This window comes from Plectropomus leopardus, chromosome 20 (assembly GCF_026936395.1).
Source record: "Plectropomus leopardus strain MGB_pleo_1.0 chromosome 20, ASM2693639v1, whole genome shotgun sequence".
NCBI lineage: Eukaryota > Metazoa > Chordata > Actinopteri > Perciformes > Serranidae > Plectropomus > Plectropomus leopardus.
This window is the reverse complement of record NC_142195.1, coordinates 4,342,779-4,358,808: the sequence shown is the minus strand read 5'-3', so window position 1 is coordinate 4,358,808 and position 16,030 is coordinate 4,342,779. Positions and strand designations below refer to the sequence as shown.

The 16,030-nt window shown below is 37.8% G+C and overlaps 2 protein-coding genes across 2 annotated transcripts; both read right to left on the bottom strand.

Moving 5' to 3' along the window:
- Window positions 1-1,616: 1,616 nt before the first annotated feature.
- LOC148186139 (uncharacterized) lies at window positions 1,617-3,924 on the bottom strand. Its single transcript, XM_088071450.1, has 2 exons — window positions 1,897-3,924; window positions 1,617-1,730 (listed from the first exon to the last, which is right to left on the bottom strand). The coding sequence occupies exons 1-2, from the start codon at window positions 3,922-3,924 to the stop codon at window positions 1,617-1,619; spliced, it is 2,142 nt and encodes a 713-aa protein (XP_087927576.1).
- Window positions 3,925-7,291: 3,367 nt separating this feature from the next.
- Window positions 7,292-14,392, bottom strand: LOC121938933 (betaine--homocysteine S-methyltransferase 1). The gene is made up of 8 exons (XM_088071411.1): window positions 14,236-14,392; window positions 13,900-14,032; window positions 13,694-13,806; window positions 11,439-11,630; window positions 8,882-9,029; window positions 8,075-8,257; window positions 7,766-7,994; window positions 7,292-7,685 (listed from the first exon to the last, which is right to left on the bottom strand). The coding sequence occupies exons 1-8, from the start codon at window positions 14,254-14,256 to the stop codon at window positions 7,505-7,507; spliced, it is 1,200 nt and encodes a 399-aa protein (XP_087927537.1). The 5' UTR covers window positions 14,257-14,392; the 3' UTR covers window positions 7,292-7,504.
- Between the last annotated feature and the right edge of the window lie 1,638 nt (window positions 14,393-16,030).

The following is a 16,030-nucleotide window of genomic DNA, read 5'->3' as shown; positions in this document are numbered from 1 at the left end:
AGTAAATATAAAGTTTAAAAAATAACAAATGACCTGGACAAGGTGCTAAAAAATATAACTGTCTTTAACATAAATTGACATCTGTAGTTATGACAATTATGGCTATAATTTCAAAAACATGGGAAGAAGGCATTAAGCAATGACAGAAGAAATGACCCAAAAATTTGCAAAAAGTAAAAGAAAATTACCTGAAAATACATGTAGGAAAAAGAAAAAGAAAAACAAAAAGAAGAAGAAAGTTAAGAAGAAACATAAGGAAATGACATGATAAATGTGCTGCAAAATATAACTAACATATATTTAAATCTGTAATTATGATAATTATGGCTATAATTTACAAAAAATGGGGTGAAGGGAATAAACAATGACAGAAGAAATTAGCCAAAAAATTAGTAAAAAAGTACAGGAAAATTACCTGAAAAAGTGTGGAAAAAAGATAAAGAAAACAAAAAGAAATAGAAAGTTTAAAAATAAGGAAATTACCTGAACAAGTTGCTTAAAAATATAACTATCTTTAACATAAATTAGTAAAAAGCACAAGAAAAAAAACATAAGAAATTACCTGGTGTGGGGAAAAAAAGAAAGTTAAGAAGAAATATCAGGAAATCAGACCTGGAAAAGGTGCTTAAAAATATAACTCACAAAAATTTACATCTGTAATTACGATAATTATAGCTATAATTTCAAAAATGTGGGAAAAAGATAATAAGCAGTGATACAAGAAATGACAAAAAAAATGAAAAAATAATAAAAAGTACAAGGAAATTACTTGAAAATTTGTGTGGGGAAAAAAAGAAATAGAAAGTTTAAGAAAATAAGGAAATGACCTGGAAAAGGTGCTGAAACATAGAATCACCATAAATTTAAATCTGTATTTCTCATAATTATTGCAACAAAGTTGCACACAGTTAACATATTGCTTAATAAGGAAAACATAAAGGTCACATTAAGTCCAGATTAGATTTATTTATACATTTTTCTTTTTTTAAATTAATCAACCAAATATGCATGTCTTTAGACTGGGAGGAAACCGGAGCACCCGGAGAAAACCCAAAATTGCACAAGGAGAACATGCAAACTCCACACAGAAAAAATCAAAAAGTATGGTGTGTAATTAATCTCGAAAACCGGTACAAACAAAAAATAGTATGCGCAAGAGGAAACAACGTCCTCGTGAGGGAGCTTCAGACTTGGATTTTTTTTTTTTTAAAAAACATGCAAGATGCACCATGCACCATGCATGCTTCAAACTGGGAGGAAACCGGAGCACCCGGAGAAAACCCAACAATGGCACAAAGAAAACATGCAAACATCACACAGAAAAAGGTCTAAAACTATGGCGTTTGATTAGTCCCAAAACCAGGTACACAAAGAAAAGTATGCGCGAGCAGACAAGCATGTAAGTCAGAGAGCATTTTTTCAATGCACGTGAAAATGAGGTCCGGATGCATTTTGAGAGATGGGGAGAGTGGCTGAGATCTCCCAGAGCAAAGTCAGGGTCAGCCACTAAGCCTGCCTCTCAAAATGCATCCTTTTGAGCAGAACCGAGCGCGTAGGGAGACTAGACTGTTTACAGGCTAGACTAGCCTGTAAACAAATGACAGTAAAGGCTGTCATCACCGCTGAATGCTCAGTCGAGGAGTCATGGCCCCGTGCTTGCAGACCTCATACGTGTGCATGGAGCAGAAATGCTCTCTGGCGAGGATGCTTTTTACGCAATTCATGCTATTCTGCGTGCACACAGGTTTTGAGACTAATTAAACGCCATCTCTTTTTGCTGAGTCAACAGTGCTAATCACTGCACCTAACTATGCCCGCTTTGCTAGTGTATTAGTTATTTCAATGTTTAAAGATTGAAAATGCTCTGCGGGAGAATTTGAAGGTCCTTTGAAATACATTCTTCTTTTTCTTTTTCACAACTTCCTCATCAGCAAGTGCAAAGGCAGCTGCAGCTCCGTCATTTGAAGAAGTGGAGGTTGTAGCTCCATCAGCTGAGCATGAAGCAGCTGAAGCTCCCTCATCATTGCGCGTACTGACCAAATAGGCATCATTATTGTCATGGCTGGTAGCTGCAGCTGACTCTCCTTTAGCGAGAGCAGCAGTGTCTCTGCCACCACCATGAAGGTTAGAGGTTGAAGGTCCTTCTGAATTTTCTTGACTGGAAATCTCCAGTCTGGTCTTCCTTTTTTGGAAGAATTTGAGGACCCTACGAAACACATTCTGTTTCTTTTTCTTGGGACCGTCCACATCAATGGGTGTATTGGCAGCTGCAGCTTCATTATTTGAAAAAATGGAGGCTGCAGCTCCATCAGCTGAAAAAGAAGGAGCTGAAATTCCGCCATCATCGGTGTTACTGACAATTGGCGCACACTCCTCTTTAGTGGCTGTGGCGGTTCTGTCAGCCGCAGCTAAAACACCATCATCATTGCTGGTGCTGACAACTGGCAGACAATTCACATGTCTGTGGTCAGCGTTGGTTGCAGCAGCTGAATAATCGTCAGTGGGAGCAGCACTTGCATCAGTTGAACAAATGACAGCTGAAGCTCCATCAGTCGAGCCAGCGGCAGCTGGAGCTCCACCGTCATTAATTTCACCAATAGCTGGCACATAATCACTACATGTAGCAGCTGACTCCTCTCTGTCGCCATCATGATGGTCTGTGGTCACTGAAGGTCCCATTAGATAGCCATGGCACAACTCAGGTTTCATCTTATAGAGTAAGCTGAAGAAACCTGGATAAATATCATCCTCTCTCCTCATGTTAACATTTAAAGGATCCAGGTGGCAAACAGTCATGAGGCTATGGGCCTCATCTCTATAGGAGCTGTTGTTGTTTTTAGCCAGGTGAGCCATTGTTATAAAACTGTGTTTTAGGGCTTCCCTGGGGGTGATTCTCTTTTTAGCATCCCAATGGAGACACTGTTTTAGGAGGCTTAAAAATGCCATGCCATCTTCCAACTCAATATCCTCCCAATGCACGAGGGATTTTAAGACTTCCCACTCCAAACTCCTTTCCAAGGGGGTCCATTCTGGCGTCTCTTCCCTATACTGGAGACCTGTTGCCTCCTCATACTCCTGCGGCGACTTCAGTCTCCATCTCCACTGTGTTGTGTGTCCACTTCTGGAGTCGTACTCCTTGCTGAAGTACTTCCAAGTGTCCTTGCCAGCATTTAATAGATGGTCCTCTGGTTGACCCAGGATACGCACCATCTCTCTCAACATATAATATGAACCATATTGTGGAAAGATGGGAATGCCAAAGTAAATGAATGCCATGATGCATCCTACTCCCCACATATCAGAAGCTTCGGATAAGGGGAGGCCCAATAAGACCTCCGGAGCCTTGAATCCGTAAGGCTGAATGCGCGAGAAAAGGTGCATTGCTCGTGTTGGAAGAGCTACACCAAAATCAATCAGCTTCACCTTGAAGGGCTGATCTTTCTGGTTGACAAACATTACATTGTCAGGTTTCAAATCCGCGTGAACAATGCCAACAGCTTTCAGGGTTTCCAGTGCTTGAAATAGCTGATGGGTCACAGGGCGGATTTCCTTAAAATGCATGGCCTTCTGATAAACCTCATCCAAAAGGTTTCCCTCCAACATCTCTAAGGCCAGGCAAGAGACGCCTTTGAACTTAAAATACTCAATCAGTCTTACAAAGTTATTTTGCGCTGAGTCAAAGGCCCTGACTTGCTCTAACACTTCCACTTCCCAATTAATATGTTCATTTATACCACCAGTGATCATCTTCATGGCCACTTTCTCACCCGTCTTCAAATCCACACACTCGGCAACCTTGCCAAAAGTTCCTTCACCGATAAACTGCAACACCAGGTAACAAGTGGTGTTACTGGTGAGTTCATCAAGCCTGTTTATCGGAAATCGTTCCGTGTCAGGTTCACTATCTGTGCTCCAAGATGACATTTTTGCAGACAGATGTTTCAAATAGGCCAAGCCTACTTTCCAAACACAAGTGGAATTTACTCTCCTAGTCTAGGTCTAGAGAAGTCTTAGGCAGCGCTTAAACACTACTATACGTTTCTCTAAATTAAGACAGTATGAAGAACAAACACTTGTGTTTTGCAGGCTGCAGTATTATCTTCTGAAATTTGTTTTTCCACAGGTCTCAGAGTGACGATTAACCAACAGCTCTGACACAGCCACCAAATAAGAAAAGATGTACCTCAAATCCCTTTGCAAAAAGTGTTGCACAGCTCTCAAGTTGATCCACCTGGAATCCCCTGCAGCACACTGCCAGCTTTACACTCATAACATTCCATTTAGCCTGTACATGACGTCATTCTGATGTCATAAAGCGCTGACTTCAAAGGGATCGAATCCGAATTCTTTTTTCTTTCGCTTAAAAAACAAATACAAAACTTTATTGACACAAATGTGACGTCATTGTTAACATTTTTTTGTTGATTAGTTGTTTGTTGTTTGTTGTTTTTGCTGAATTTAAAACTGTCTGAATAAATTACAGCGAGCGTGAGTTCACCATGTAAGACCGATTCTCTCTGTCTCTCTCTGTTTCTCTTTCTCTCACTAAAATAGGAGATTTGTGTATATTTGTCGAGTATTTAATTTTGGCACTAATTATCCTAATTATCCTGTCTGTCTGATTAAATTACTTTAGCAACAGCGGAGCACCAGGACAGTAAAACAGCTGAAATTCTGAATATTTTTATATGATCTGGTTGACTTGTAATTTTTATATACAGTTTTGTACTTTACTTATGCCCAAGTTTAATTGAATGCTGTGTCATTATACCTCTCATAGTATTTCCCCCTCACAACTTTTAAACAAAGTTATGTACAAAAACAAGAATACTAACATATGAGAGCACAGATAATTGACATTGTGCACAGAAAATAATAACTAATCATAATATCAATATAAATTGATATGTGTATATGTGTATGCCAGTGCATGTATGACAACATTAGAATTTCGATAATTTATTCATATTAACCTAATTATTGAATTAAGAGGAAAAAATTTAAAAACAGTTCGTACTTCTTCCTGTTGCTTTTGCATTTGTTAACAGGTAATTTGTAGATGGAATGTTTATGTGGGTTTTTTTTTTAAATTCTTTTTGTTAAGTTCTGTTTGTTGTTCATATGTCTTCAACTACTGTTTTTGATGTGTCTTTGTAGCTCCCCCGAAGCATACTCAGACACAAGTGGTTTCCTTTAACTGGTTTAATGACTGGCATCCGCCGTTCATCATTCACCGTGAAAACTAAACACACAATATAAAATATATTCAATTATGAAGATACATGCACAGCATGTGGATAAACGTTTTGCAAAAGTAATATATACACAAACAAAAAATTACCTCGTTGGCTGCACGCTACAGAGGAGGTTGATCTTCAGGCTTTGCAACAAGTAACTTCTTTAAATGAACCCCAAGTCCATCGTGGAGCAGGCCACACATTCATGCCCACTGCTAGCTTGTTAACATCCGCTAAGGTGTCTGCTGCAGCATGAGCAGCCCAAAACCTCTTCAAAATAAAAGCGGCTTCAAAATAAAAGCATAAGCGATTTCATCAAATAAAAGATAATTGCAACTTAAATTCTTACAAATGAAAACAAATATGACAACAATTACAGTCTTACATGTTCGAAATAATGACATCAACGATCACTCAATAAAGTTATGGTAATTGATGTAAGCATCCTGTATCTTTATTTCCCATGTTTTTGAAAGAAATTTGACTAATTTGCTCAAGGTCCAAAGGTTTGAAAACTTGATACATACTTGAGGGGGAGGGGGGGCAAAGATGAACTGAGAAAACCAAAGATGAAATTTTTTGAAATTCTTTCCACAAAATTGGCTAGAAATTAGTTAAAAACCTGAAAAATGGCATTAAAAACAAACAAAACATACAAAAAAACCCCAACCTTCTTCTCCATGTTTGTGAAATTGAAATTGCACCAATATGCTCAGTATTGAAAGGTAGATATATTTGTGAAAAGCACCTGAAAGTAGCATGAGAAAAGTTAATCTACTCCAGGTTTCAAAGAGTTAAACAAATATAAATGGATTTGCCAATCATATGCTAGTTATGGAAATTTGACTCCTAAATTGTATACAATCATAGAACCGCATCAAAAGCTGAACTTTAATATTCAAAAATTGTGTCCCCGTTGCTTCAGTTTTATGTCTGTTGAGTTGGGTCGGTGCGTCCCGGCAGTCCTGCTTGAGGAGGACTGGGACTAGAAACAGATGTGTCTTTGTCACCATGTAGGCGTGAAGCCAACAAAAAGGAATTTCCTTGTTTGTTTTTTGTATATTTTTATTGTCCTGCTTATTTCTGTCCTTCCTAGTTCTATACATTTTTGGAGTGCCTGGATGACCTTCCTGTTTCAAGGTCATGAAACCTAAATTGATCAAAAAGCTAACAGTATAAGTGGTATCTCCAAATATCAGATTTTCTCCAATTTCTCTCAGTATGTTTTTTATCCACTAGATGGCAGCAGCAGTGCTAGTTAGGTCTCTCTCACGATCCAGAGAACAAGACAGGAGCACTGTTGTTATCCGTATGTGTGTTACCATGGAAAACTGTAAATAACTGAAGACATTTGTTAAAATGAACCAATGTATGTATATCACTCTGACCTCCAGAACTGACATGTTACTACTTCTTGCACCTACAAACCAAAATAGTCGCCCTTTTTACTGTACAATGACAAAAATACGTTATGTTTGTTGATCTGACTGCATGAGCATTTTAAAAAGTGTAATATTATTTCCCTACAAAAGATGCTGACTTTTTTCCATTCTACATAGTATGATATTGTTCCATACATCCCCGTTTCATAGCAGGTTCGATTATCCTGCTTTTTGCCATTTTTGCTGCCCTGAAAACATCCCAACTCAGCAACTCTGGTATCATCAAAATTTCCCAATTTCCAACTCCTTATTACAACTTTGGAGGGCTGTTCGTATGCTTGTAACTTGGAAATACAATATTGCAGAGGAGCAGGTGAAGGCAGCAAAAGCTTACTGCATTCAAATGTTTTGTTCAGGATTTTTCTATTTCAGCAAAGTTGTGAAATGTTTCCCTCATTCTAAATTAATTAGCAAAATTTATCTTTATCTTCCATTTTAAGAACTTGATTCTAATGAGTCTCATGTTTATCAGACAATATTTTTAGCAAATGCCCAGATGCTCACTCATAGTTAAAACTTTGTTTTTCAGTTTTTATTCCATCCAGTTACTTTAAATAACAAACCCAGTCCTTTCCAAAGGACAAAAAACACACATGCTGATATTGTTCAGTTGGAAGTTTACTACTACACACAATGAAATTCTTTACTAAAGACAACATCAGGCACTTTTGGAGTGTTAAAGCATTTTTTTAGGTGCATTTACAGCTGCTCTTGGTCCTAAAAAGACAGAAAGAACTTTAGCATTTCAATCTTTTCAGTATGTAAACTTAATGGACCGTGTGGGAACGCCATCTCTTGGCTTCTTAATAAACCTCAGAGGCGAGCTCAGTGGCATTTGTCGGCCTTGTCGAAGAGAACCTTCAGCTGCGCCTGGGAGGTGGGCTCCTTCTGCTGCATCAGGTCAGCGTGGCCTTTGGTGACGCCCCACCCATCGGGTGCGGACATGGATGGGCAGAGAGGACGGCCGGACGCAGGCTTCAGCTTCTCCCAGTAGTCACGACGGGCCCTACAGAGACGAAGATTTACTTAAAGCAAACTGGAGGCATTTTGAGAGAAAACGTGAGAAAAAAAGAAAGAAACCTGTACCTCGCTCTGACCCAAGGCTTGGTGTGCATCTCCAGACCACTGCCCCACATGCCATGTTTCTCAGAGCCAGGGGGCAGGAAACCCCTCTCACATGCCAACTCCTCAGCCAGGGCGCGGGTGTGATAGGGTTCAAATCCGCAGCAGCCTCCGATGTAACGGATACCGGCATCGTACGCTTCACGGGCGTATTTCTGCATGTCCCATCTGGTCAGGATCCTCGGCTCCAGACCTGTCGCAGAACACACAGCTGTACATCAGTGTCTTCCATTTAACAGTGTTGAAGCGTCAGTTTTAAGGGAGTGTACTTACTGAAAGGGAACTCTGGCAGATCGATAAAACCCTGGCAGTTGCAGTCAGGAGTGTGGTAAGCCAGCGGCTGGGTCATGTAGTGAGCCTTCAGCCCGGCTCCCTCCACTGCCTGCTTCATCATCTTTACAGTCTTCACACAGGTCTCTGGGTCAAAGTGGCAGTTGACACCCACAATCTGAGCTCCTACAGAGAGGAATTACAAAACTTTATCACTGCTCAAATACAGAAAATGATTTTAAAATCATCCTTAATCACATAAGTCTGTAGAAAAACAAGAACCCAGGTGAAAACTGGAGCAGCTCATTTGTTGTTTTTCTATAGCAATATGTATTTTTGTCTGCCACAGTGTCTTTGGTGTTTCTGTCATTTAAGCATTGCCTTATTGATTTAACTCTTTGGAACCTGGAGAGACATTACTTTACTTGTGCCGCTGTCAAAAGCCTTTCACAAGTACTTTAAACCGTAAACCATAAATAAATTGGTGTCATTTCTTTCAAAACCAAAAGGGAAAAGACACTGAGCACCTTCCTAATAAATGTTTCACAAATTAGCAGATTTTAGAAAATTATTATCTTTTAACGGCTATTACGCACTATTTCCAGGTCATTTCAGTGTTTATTGGGTTTGGGTGGGTGGGTGAAGATTCTGGAGAAGGCCGTTTGATTGTCTGAGCTAAATTGAGTCCACTCATGTCTGTGATAGTATGCTGAGAGGCTCTTCACCCATTGTGGGACTGGAGGTTTAATACTCATTAACACAGTAGATTGAAGATTGTAGATTGTAGATTGAAATGCTGAGATCTTGTACCAGCTCTGACGAGTCTGATGGCACACTCTCCAGGGCTGACTCCGTTCAGGTCTCCCTCAGGTCCGATACACAGAGTTGCAGCCACAGGTTTCTTGGTGCTCTTCAAAATCTGGACTGCCCACTCAGCCTCTTCCACATGCTCAAAATACTGCAAGCAAAAACACACAAAAAATACCCATGTAATTGAGAAAATTTGATTTAAAAAAAAAAAAAAAAAAAAAGCAAAATCGCCATCTTAGACTTCATTTTTTTAAAGTTGCTATTTTTATATATATATATATATATATATATATATATATATATATATATATATATATATATATATATATATATATATATATATATATATATATATATATATATATATATTAGTGCTGGGCATAGATTAATTTTTTAATCAAGATTAATCTCACTGCAATCCTGTAGTTAATCTAGATTAAAATTATAGATTTGAATTTTGCCAAAGACATTCAAAATAATATCTATCTATCTAAATGATGAAAATGCATCACAAACTGCTTGAGAAAGCTGTTCTACTATAATATTTGGTAAAGAAAAATAATGTTCCATAAGATTTACTTTGGTGTTTAACTTTTTTTATTTTGTTAAACGCAGACATTTAGGAAAACACGTTCTGTCTCCATGTGGAAAAAGCTTTTTCCTGCTAACTGGAATGAACAGCAGAGGGCGCAGCCTCTGATAACATGACCCTAACTGAACTGTGGGCCTACATTAGAGGTCATGAAGAAGACCATTAACAGTCAGCAGCTTTGTGACACAGTCACTCAGGCAGACCAGCTTCCGCCTTGTTCACGCCCCCTCCGCGTAATTCGACCAGGTATACATCCGCGCTTAAACAACAAAGTGAAATTGGTGCCTTGCTCACTGTATAGACCCAACTTAGTGAATAGTTTATCGCGCGATAATTTCCTTATCGCACGATAAGAATCCCGCGTTAACGCAGCACGTTAACGGCCCAGCACTAATATATATATATATATATATATATATATATATATATATTTAATAACAATGGATTGAATAACTTTATCTTGTCTTGGTGTGCTCACTACTCATCATCATCATCATCATCATCATCATTTTTGCTGCAGAAAGCATCTCCAAAGCTTTGCTACACTCTGCTCAGCACCAACCAGCTGACAGACACAGATAGCAACTAGCTGGTGAATGTAGTGGAGCATTTAGCAACTGACAAGCAAAATATTTCCCTCAGGAGCTGGTAAAGACCAAGAACTGACCAGAGATACAACTCAAAGTGAACATTTTAAAATGTCATTGATGGTACAGTGATACAACCCATGCCAACATAGTACCAGTTGGCAACACAGCAGTAAATTAATGCAGTTTGTTTTCATCAGAGGACACTGAAAATGAGGATTAAAATTTGTTTTAATTTGCAAGATGACTCAGTGGTGCAATGATGGCCATTATTAGCTAGATAAAGACGTGCCAATCTTTGACTTTAAAAAAGGAACCCACCACTGATTTAAGCTTAATGGGAGTACAAACTGTGAAGACAGTTGTATGATGTCTTTAGTGACTAACATATCGGAAAATTATGCTGACAGGGCTCAAAATACTTTGTGTGTATGCGCTGGTGTATTACTACTCTGCCACAGATGTGGTCAGACAGCCTTCCAACACTACAGTAATATACAAGCTACATCTAATTTCTGTGGTTATTGCACAAGTTAGCAGCTGCACAGAGTTACATGCACCAGTGCATGTAGAGCTGAGAATCACGTGCACAACTCACATTTTACATGCATTCTTATGCATATGCATGTGGTATTTAAAATCCAGCCTTATGATGGACACTGAAGTATTTTCTAGGCAGGGAGTTTCTTATGAAAATATATTTTTAGTTGCATTATGGGAAATGTAGTGCAGTGCTTTGGGAACTAAAAATCAGAATACTGTGGCACATATTTTAAGTCTGGCTCCTGTGAGCTCTACAACTTTGTAGCAGCAGCTACAATACTAAAATTCCCTTTATTTTTTCCCCTAGATATTTAATGTCATGCCCAATTCAGAAACAGAAATACTTTGACCCCCGGCAGAAAATTGTGGCAATTAACCCTTGGAAACCTGGATCAGCATCTCGTGTTATCTTCAGAGGCCTTTCACCAGCATTTAAAACCTTTGAAACCAGATCAAATTGGTTTAAACATGGCTAAAAAGGCAACTGACAACTTGGCACAACATGTCCAAGAAATTAGGAGGGGCTGACAAGAAATGAACTAAAAATATGTTTAAAAAAAAAAAAAAAAAGAGAAACAGAAAAATATCTGAAATATTTAATTGCATATTTAAAGTTAATTATTAAAGTTAGTTTACATTTTTAGCACTATTTTCCATTTCCCTTTTTAACCATTTTTCTTTGTGTGCCAATTTTCTATTTAACCTTTTACTAAGTTCTTGCCAATTTTGGGTGATTTCTTATGAAGTTGCCCATTGCCCTCCACCCATGTTTGTGAAAGAGATTTGCCAATTTGCTTGGGTTTCAAGGGGTTAACTAACAATGTTCACCAAATACCTCTGCAATCAAGAAGTCCACATTTTTCTTTACAAAGACGTCCGTCTGTTTCTGAAAGATGGCCTTGACTTCAGTCTCGCTCTTGCAGCTGAGGTAAGCGGGGGTCTGAGAGACTCCTCCTGCCACCAGAGCATCACCCTCATCAGCCACCTCCCTGGCCAGGTCACAAGCTGCTTCGTTTATTTGCTGACCCTGTAAGATCAGAGAAAAAAAACAAGACTTTAAATGCAACTTTCACTTTAAGAGAACTCTCTTTTCCTATTTATTGCACAAAAGGATGTACAGGTACAAAATGGCAGAGAGGTGAGAAAATTGTAACAAGTTAAAGAACACAAACTAACAGATGCCAGGGGATAAAAAATCACAACAACAAAGCCAGAGAAGATAGAGATTTAAATAAAAATTATTAAAGGCAGTACATAAAGTTATAGTTTTGATACCCTTTTTGTTTTGGAAGGAGAGAACCATCTTAAAGTATTGTTTGGTTTCATGTTCAAATCTCAAAAACAAGGGGTTTAGATTTACTAAATTTGGATTTGTGTTTATGTAAGAGAATAATCAAATTAATAATATAATTTTCTTAGATTTTACTGTTACCTTTATGAAAACCACGCAAAGCATCCTCTAGAAATCAATTAAAACCAGGGTTAATGTTATTAATAATGAATCTGCTCAAGTCCTTTCATAGCCTTTTGGTCACAGTGCCAAAATACTTGGTTTAATTAGATATGTTATTTTTTAATTTTTTTTTGTCATGCCATTTCTGTCCCATCCCACATTAGATTACAAGACACCATCACAACTCAAAGCATACGTCATCTTCCGGTTTTACAGATGTCAGCAAAAAAGAAAATTAAGTTTTTAAAAAAATAAAAATTAATTTTATTAAACAATGAATTAATAGTATATGACCAATATTCAAAAAACAAAAAGTTTCTTGATCTTGTTTTTTAATCTCCATGCTTTCTCTCGATAGCAACTCATCTAAAAGGTTTTTATATCTAAATGAAATAATCACCATTAGTCAAAATAAATCAATACCTGTCAAAATAAACAAAAAGGTATCTCTGGGAGGAAATCACTGAATGAACTATTCATGCTGATGTCCTTTTAAACTAAATAAGATAATAATTTTTTGGATAATATTTGTGTAGGATTTTAATAGACTCTTATTTTGTTTGTCAAAAGATACTGGAAAACTTCAAAAGTAAGTCTAGTCCCAATTAAGAGCCCAGTCCCTTTTACTAGCTCGGTGTTTTGACAAATAAAGGCCTGTCTCAATTAGAGGCTCAGTCTGTTTACGCTGCAGTTCACTTTTATAGAAGTTCTTTTTATATATAAAACCAGGTTGTTGGCTACCAGCTGGAGATAATGTTAGTTAGCTGCTTAGATCACGCATACAAACATGGATATATGTTTAAACTTAATGTAATCAATATAGACATGCACACACTGTTAGCTTGGTAAGGTTCTCTATGACTCATTCATCCAGTTCATTTACTGAAACCATGAGCACCAAAGAAAACGGTTTTACCAACATAGTAAGAGAGATGCAAAGAAAGTTGAGAAGATTTAAAAAAAAAAAGGAAAAATGTTTGGTGAAGTATATTCATAATCATATATTTAAATTTACAGAACCAGAATATTTCTTAAGCTTTTCTTTTTAATTCTTATTTATTCATTTATTTTTCTTTTACAGGCAATTTCTGTATTTTTTATTTGTTTTTTTTTTGCTTTTGTGTTGTGGTTCTTTTTTTTGGGGGGGGGGCAAATTTTCAGGATGTTTTAAATTTTCTTGCCAATTCTTGCCAACTTTGGGGTATTTCCATTTTTTGATGCTCATTATTTTCTCCCCATGTTTTTTTTTATGCCAATTTGCCCAGGTTTCAAGGGTTGAAAAAAAAAAAGTCATTCTATTTTCCATCTTTACTGAGCAACAGTTTTGCGTGAAAGGAATTAAAAGCTTGTCCCATATAGACGCCTGTCCCAAATATAAGCCTGTTGAGTTCTATAATTTAAGCAAATGACAGTTTTATGGTATTTAGGAGTCCAAACGTTCTTCCAAAGGAAGTTTTTTGGTTGTTTCAGTGATTGACAACACGAGGCACACAAAACACACAAAGTTTCTGTTGATGTTTCATGCTGCAGGCAGTAGGTGTTGTGCCAACTCTGCTGGCCAAGCCTCCGCCCCCTCTTCATAACTTTATATGAGACGTGAGAGCAGCTGCTGTGACACACATTAAAGCTGTACTCACAGTGAAGCGCTGAGTGTGGCCTCTGTTCTCCAGTTTATCATCGCTTGCGTAGAAAGTGAACGTCTGCATGACGTTGGAGCCTGCTCTCAGAAACTCTCTGTGCAGCTGGCGCACTGAAACAAGACACACTTTTCAGCATTTGGATCTGGCTTTGCAGGTTAGGAAACACATGCATGCACAGAGACATGGAAAGAATGGTGTAATACCTGCTTCAGGGTACTCAGCTGCAGCCTCAGGTGTCCACGGTCCCGCTTTGACATAACCTCTCTTCTCAAGGGCGAAGACAAAGCCTCCGTCCCCAATAACGATCTCTCCTGCATCCAGACGCTCCAAAATCCCCTGTGTGACATTCAAGAAGCACAAAAACGCTCAATTTGATGCAATCTGGAAGTTAGTACGAATTGAGGCAAACCACTTCCTTTTGCGCATGCAAAAAATTACTTCCTTTTTGCGCAAAAATGCACATACGCAACCAAAACCTGACAAATTTAAAGCAACAAGTAAATTGAAAGCATTAAGTAAGAGAAATCTTATTCACTCACCTTCTTTGCTCCTGGTGCCATGATTATTGCAGTAGTAACCGGCCCTCTCGCCTCAGCCAGAGTCCCTCTGAGTTTGGGAAGGGAGTTGTGGAAGCAACCATGCTGAATTTATAATCCAAGAGGGGTGTGGTGCTGCTGATGTCACTCCAAGATCCGCCTGCCTTTCATGGCGCATCTTTTTGTTTTTTTCCTTTCTTTTGGCAATATTGCATAAGACAATTTATTGTCTCTGCAGCGCTGCATTGTGCAAGACTCTTGCTCTATACTCACTTGTATTTCGTGGAATAAATCAATTTGAAGATTTAATGCTTTAGTAAAGGGGAACAGGATGGTTATCAGGTGAAAGTACAGAGAATTTGACTCATGCAAACCAATGCATAATTAGGTTTAACCCTTTAAGAGTTGGAGCATTATCACTTTTCTTGCATTTAGACACCATCCATTGGTATTTAAACCCTTAAACCCTGAGCAAACCAATGCAGTTTCTTTCAAAAAACATGGGGAAAGGCAGTAAAGTAACTGATTTTCAGGTATTTTGTTGTGGTTTTTACTAATTTCTTGCTAATTTTGGGGTGATTTCTTATTTTGTTACTCATTGCATTCTTCTCAATCAAGCCAATATGCTTAGGTTTATATGGGTTAACTACTTTTTTTTTGTTCATAAATTAATGCAAAACACAGAAGCTGTAAAACACAGATGTTAACCACATGAGTGAGATGAAATCTTTTCTGGATAGTCCCAAAACGATAAACATGTGGAGAAGGAGCCTGACCAGTTTTATGAGCCACTATACATATACAGGCAGATACTATGCACTGTAAAATCTGTAAAAGTTGATCTTACTCGAAATAATCCCAGAAACCTGATGAAATAATCTTAAATCTTAATTTATGTGTTACATTTACTTGAAACTTATTTACTTAATTTTGTGAAGTTTTGGCAACTTGAAAATGACCAGTGAATTTACCTTATTCTTTGTAAGTGTTAGTGACTTAAGTAAAGCAAGTTAGTCTGACTTAACTTGATCATGAAGAGATGATTTTGTAACTAGATGAAGTGGAAAATCTGCAGAAAATAGAAATTAGTAGAATACAGATATATAGCAAAACTTGGTTTACCAAAGTTGGTTTACAACTTCATTGAATTGAGTAAATATAATTAACTTAAAGTAAACGTAACAATTGTACATACAGTAAACATAAATTAATAAACATAATTATTAATTCACCAACATTTTTCAAGGTTGCTTTCTCAGATTTTTGTAAAAAGTAAAATCGATTTGTTAGATTTTATCAAGTACATATAGGCCTACAGGCATAAACCGTAGGGTTGATGTGACAAAGTGACACTGAAAGGACAAAAATCTGATTTTCTTGGCATCATTTTTGTCATCCCAAATATTTTGTGCTTTTTGTGTCTTCCCCTGAACGGTTTAGCTTCACTGTGCAGAGAAATGTGTGAGTGTGACACTGGTGAGACATGGTGTACAGTACAGTATGGGCAGGATTTTGTGACCTCTCAAATACCTCGAAGCCAATCCAGTTGTGCAACTTTCCCAAGTGTGATGTGGAAACTTGAAACCTCTGCTGTACAATAACACTAACAATGGACTTTTCAGTCAGCATCTTGTGCGCAGCAGTTAAACTGTTGAAGCTACAAACATTTGCATATTTACAAAGTCTGGATTTTTTGAATAAGGAAGAAGGAGAATGGATGGATCAGGAGACTTTTTGTGCAGACTCAGAGTGTTTGGGGTTGCACAACCGATATTGATGTTATGTTATCATGATAAAG

Bases quoted from the DNA above. Each gene is read 5' to 3' on its own strand.
- LOC121938933 (XM_088071411.1), bottom strand. From the start codon at position 14,256: ATGGCACCAGGAGCAAAGAAG. The intron at 8,258-8,881 runs GTACAAGATCTC...TCCTCTCTGTAG, and splicing joins CATCAGACTCGTCAGAGCTG to GAGCTCAGATTGTGGGTGTC. The intron at 7,686-7,765 runs GTACAGGTTTCT...TCGTCTCTGTAG, and splicing joins AAGCCTTGGGTCAGAGCGAG to GGCCCGTCGTGACTACTGGG.
- LOC148186139 (XM_088071450.1), bottom strand. From the start codon at position 3,924: ATGTCATCTTGGAGCACAGATAGTGAACCTGACACGGAACGATTTCCG. The intron at 1,731-1,896 runs GTATTTCAAAGG...GTGTGCACGCAG, and splicing joins TGAAAAAGAAAAAGAAGAAT to AATAGCATGAATTGCGTAAA.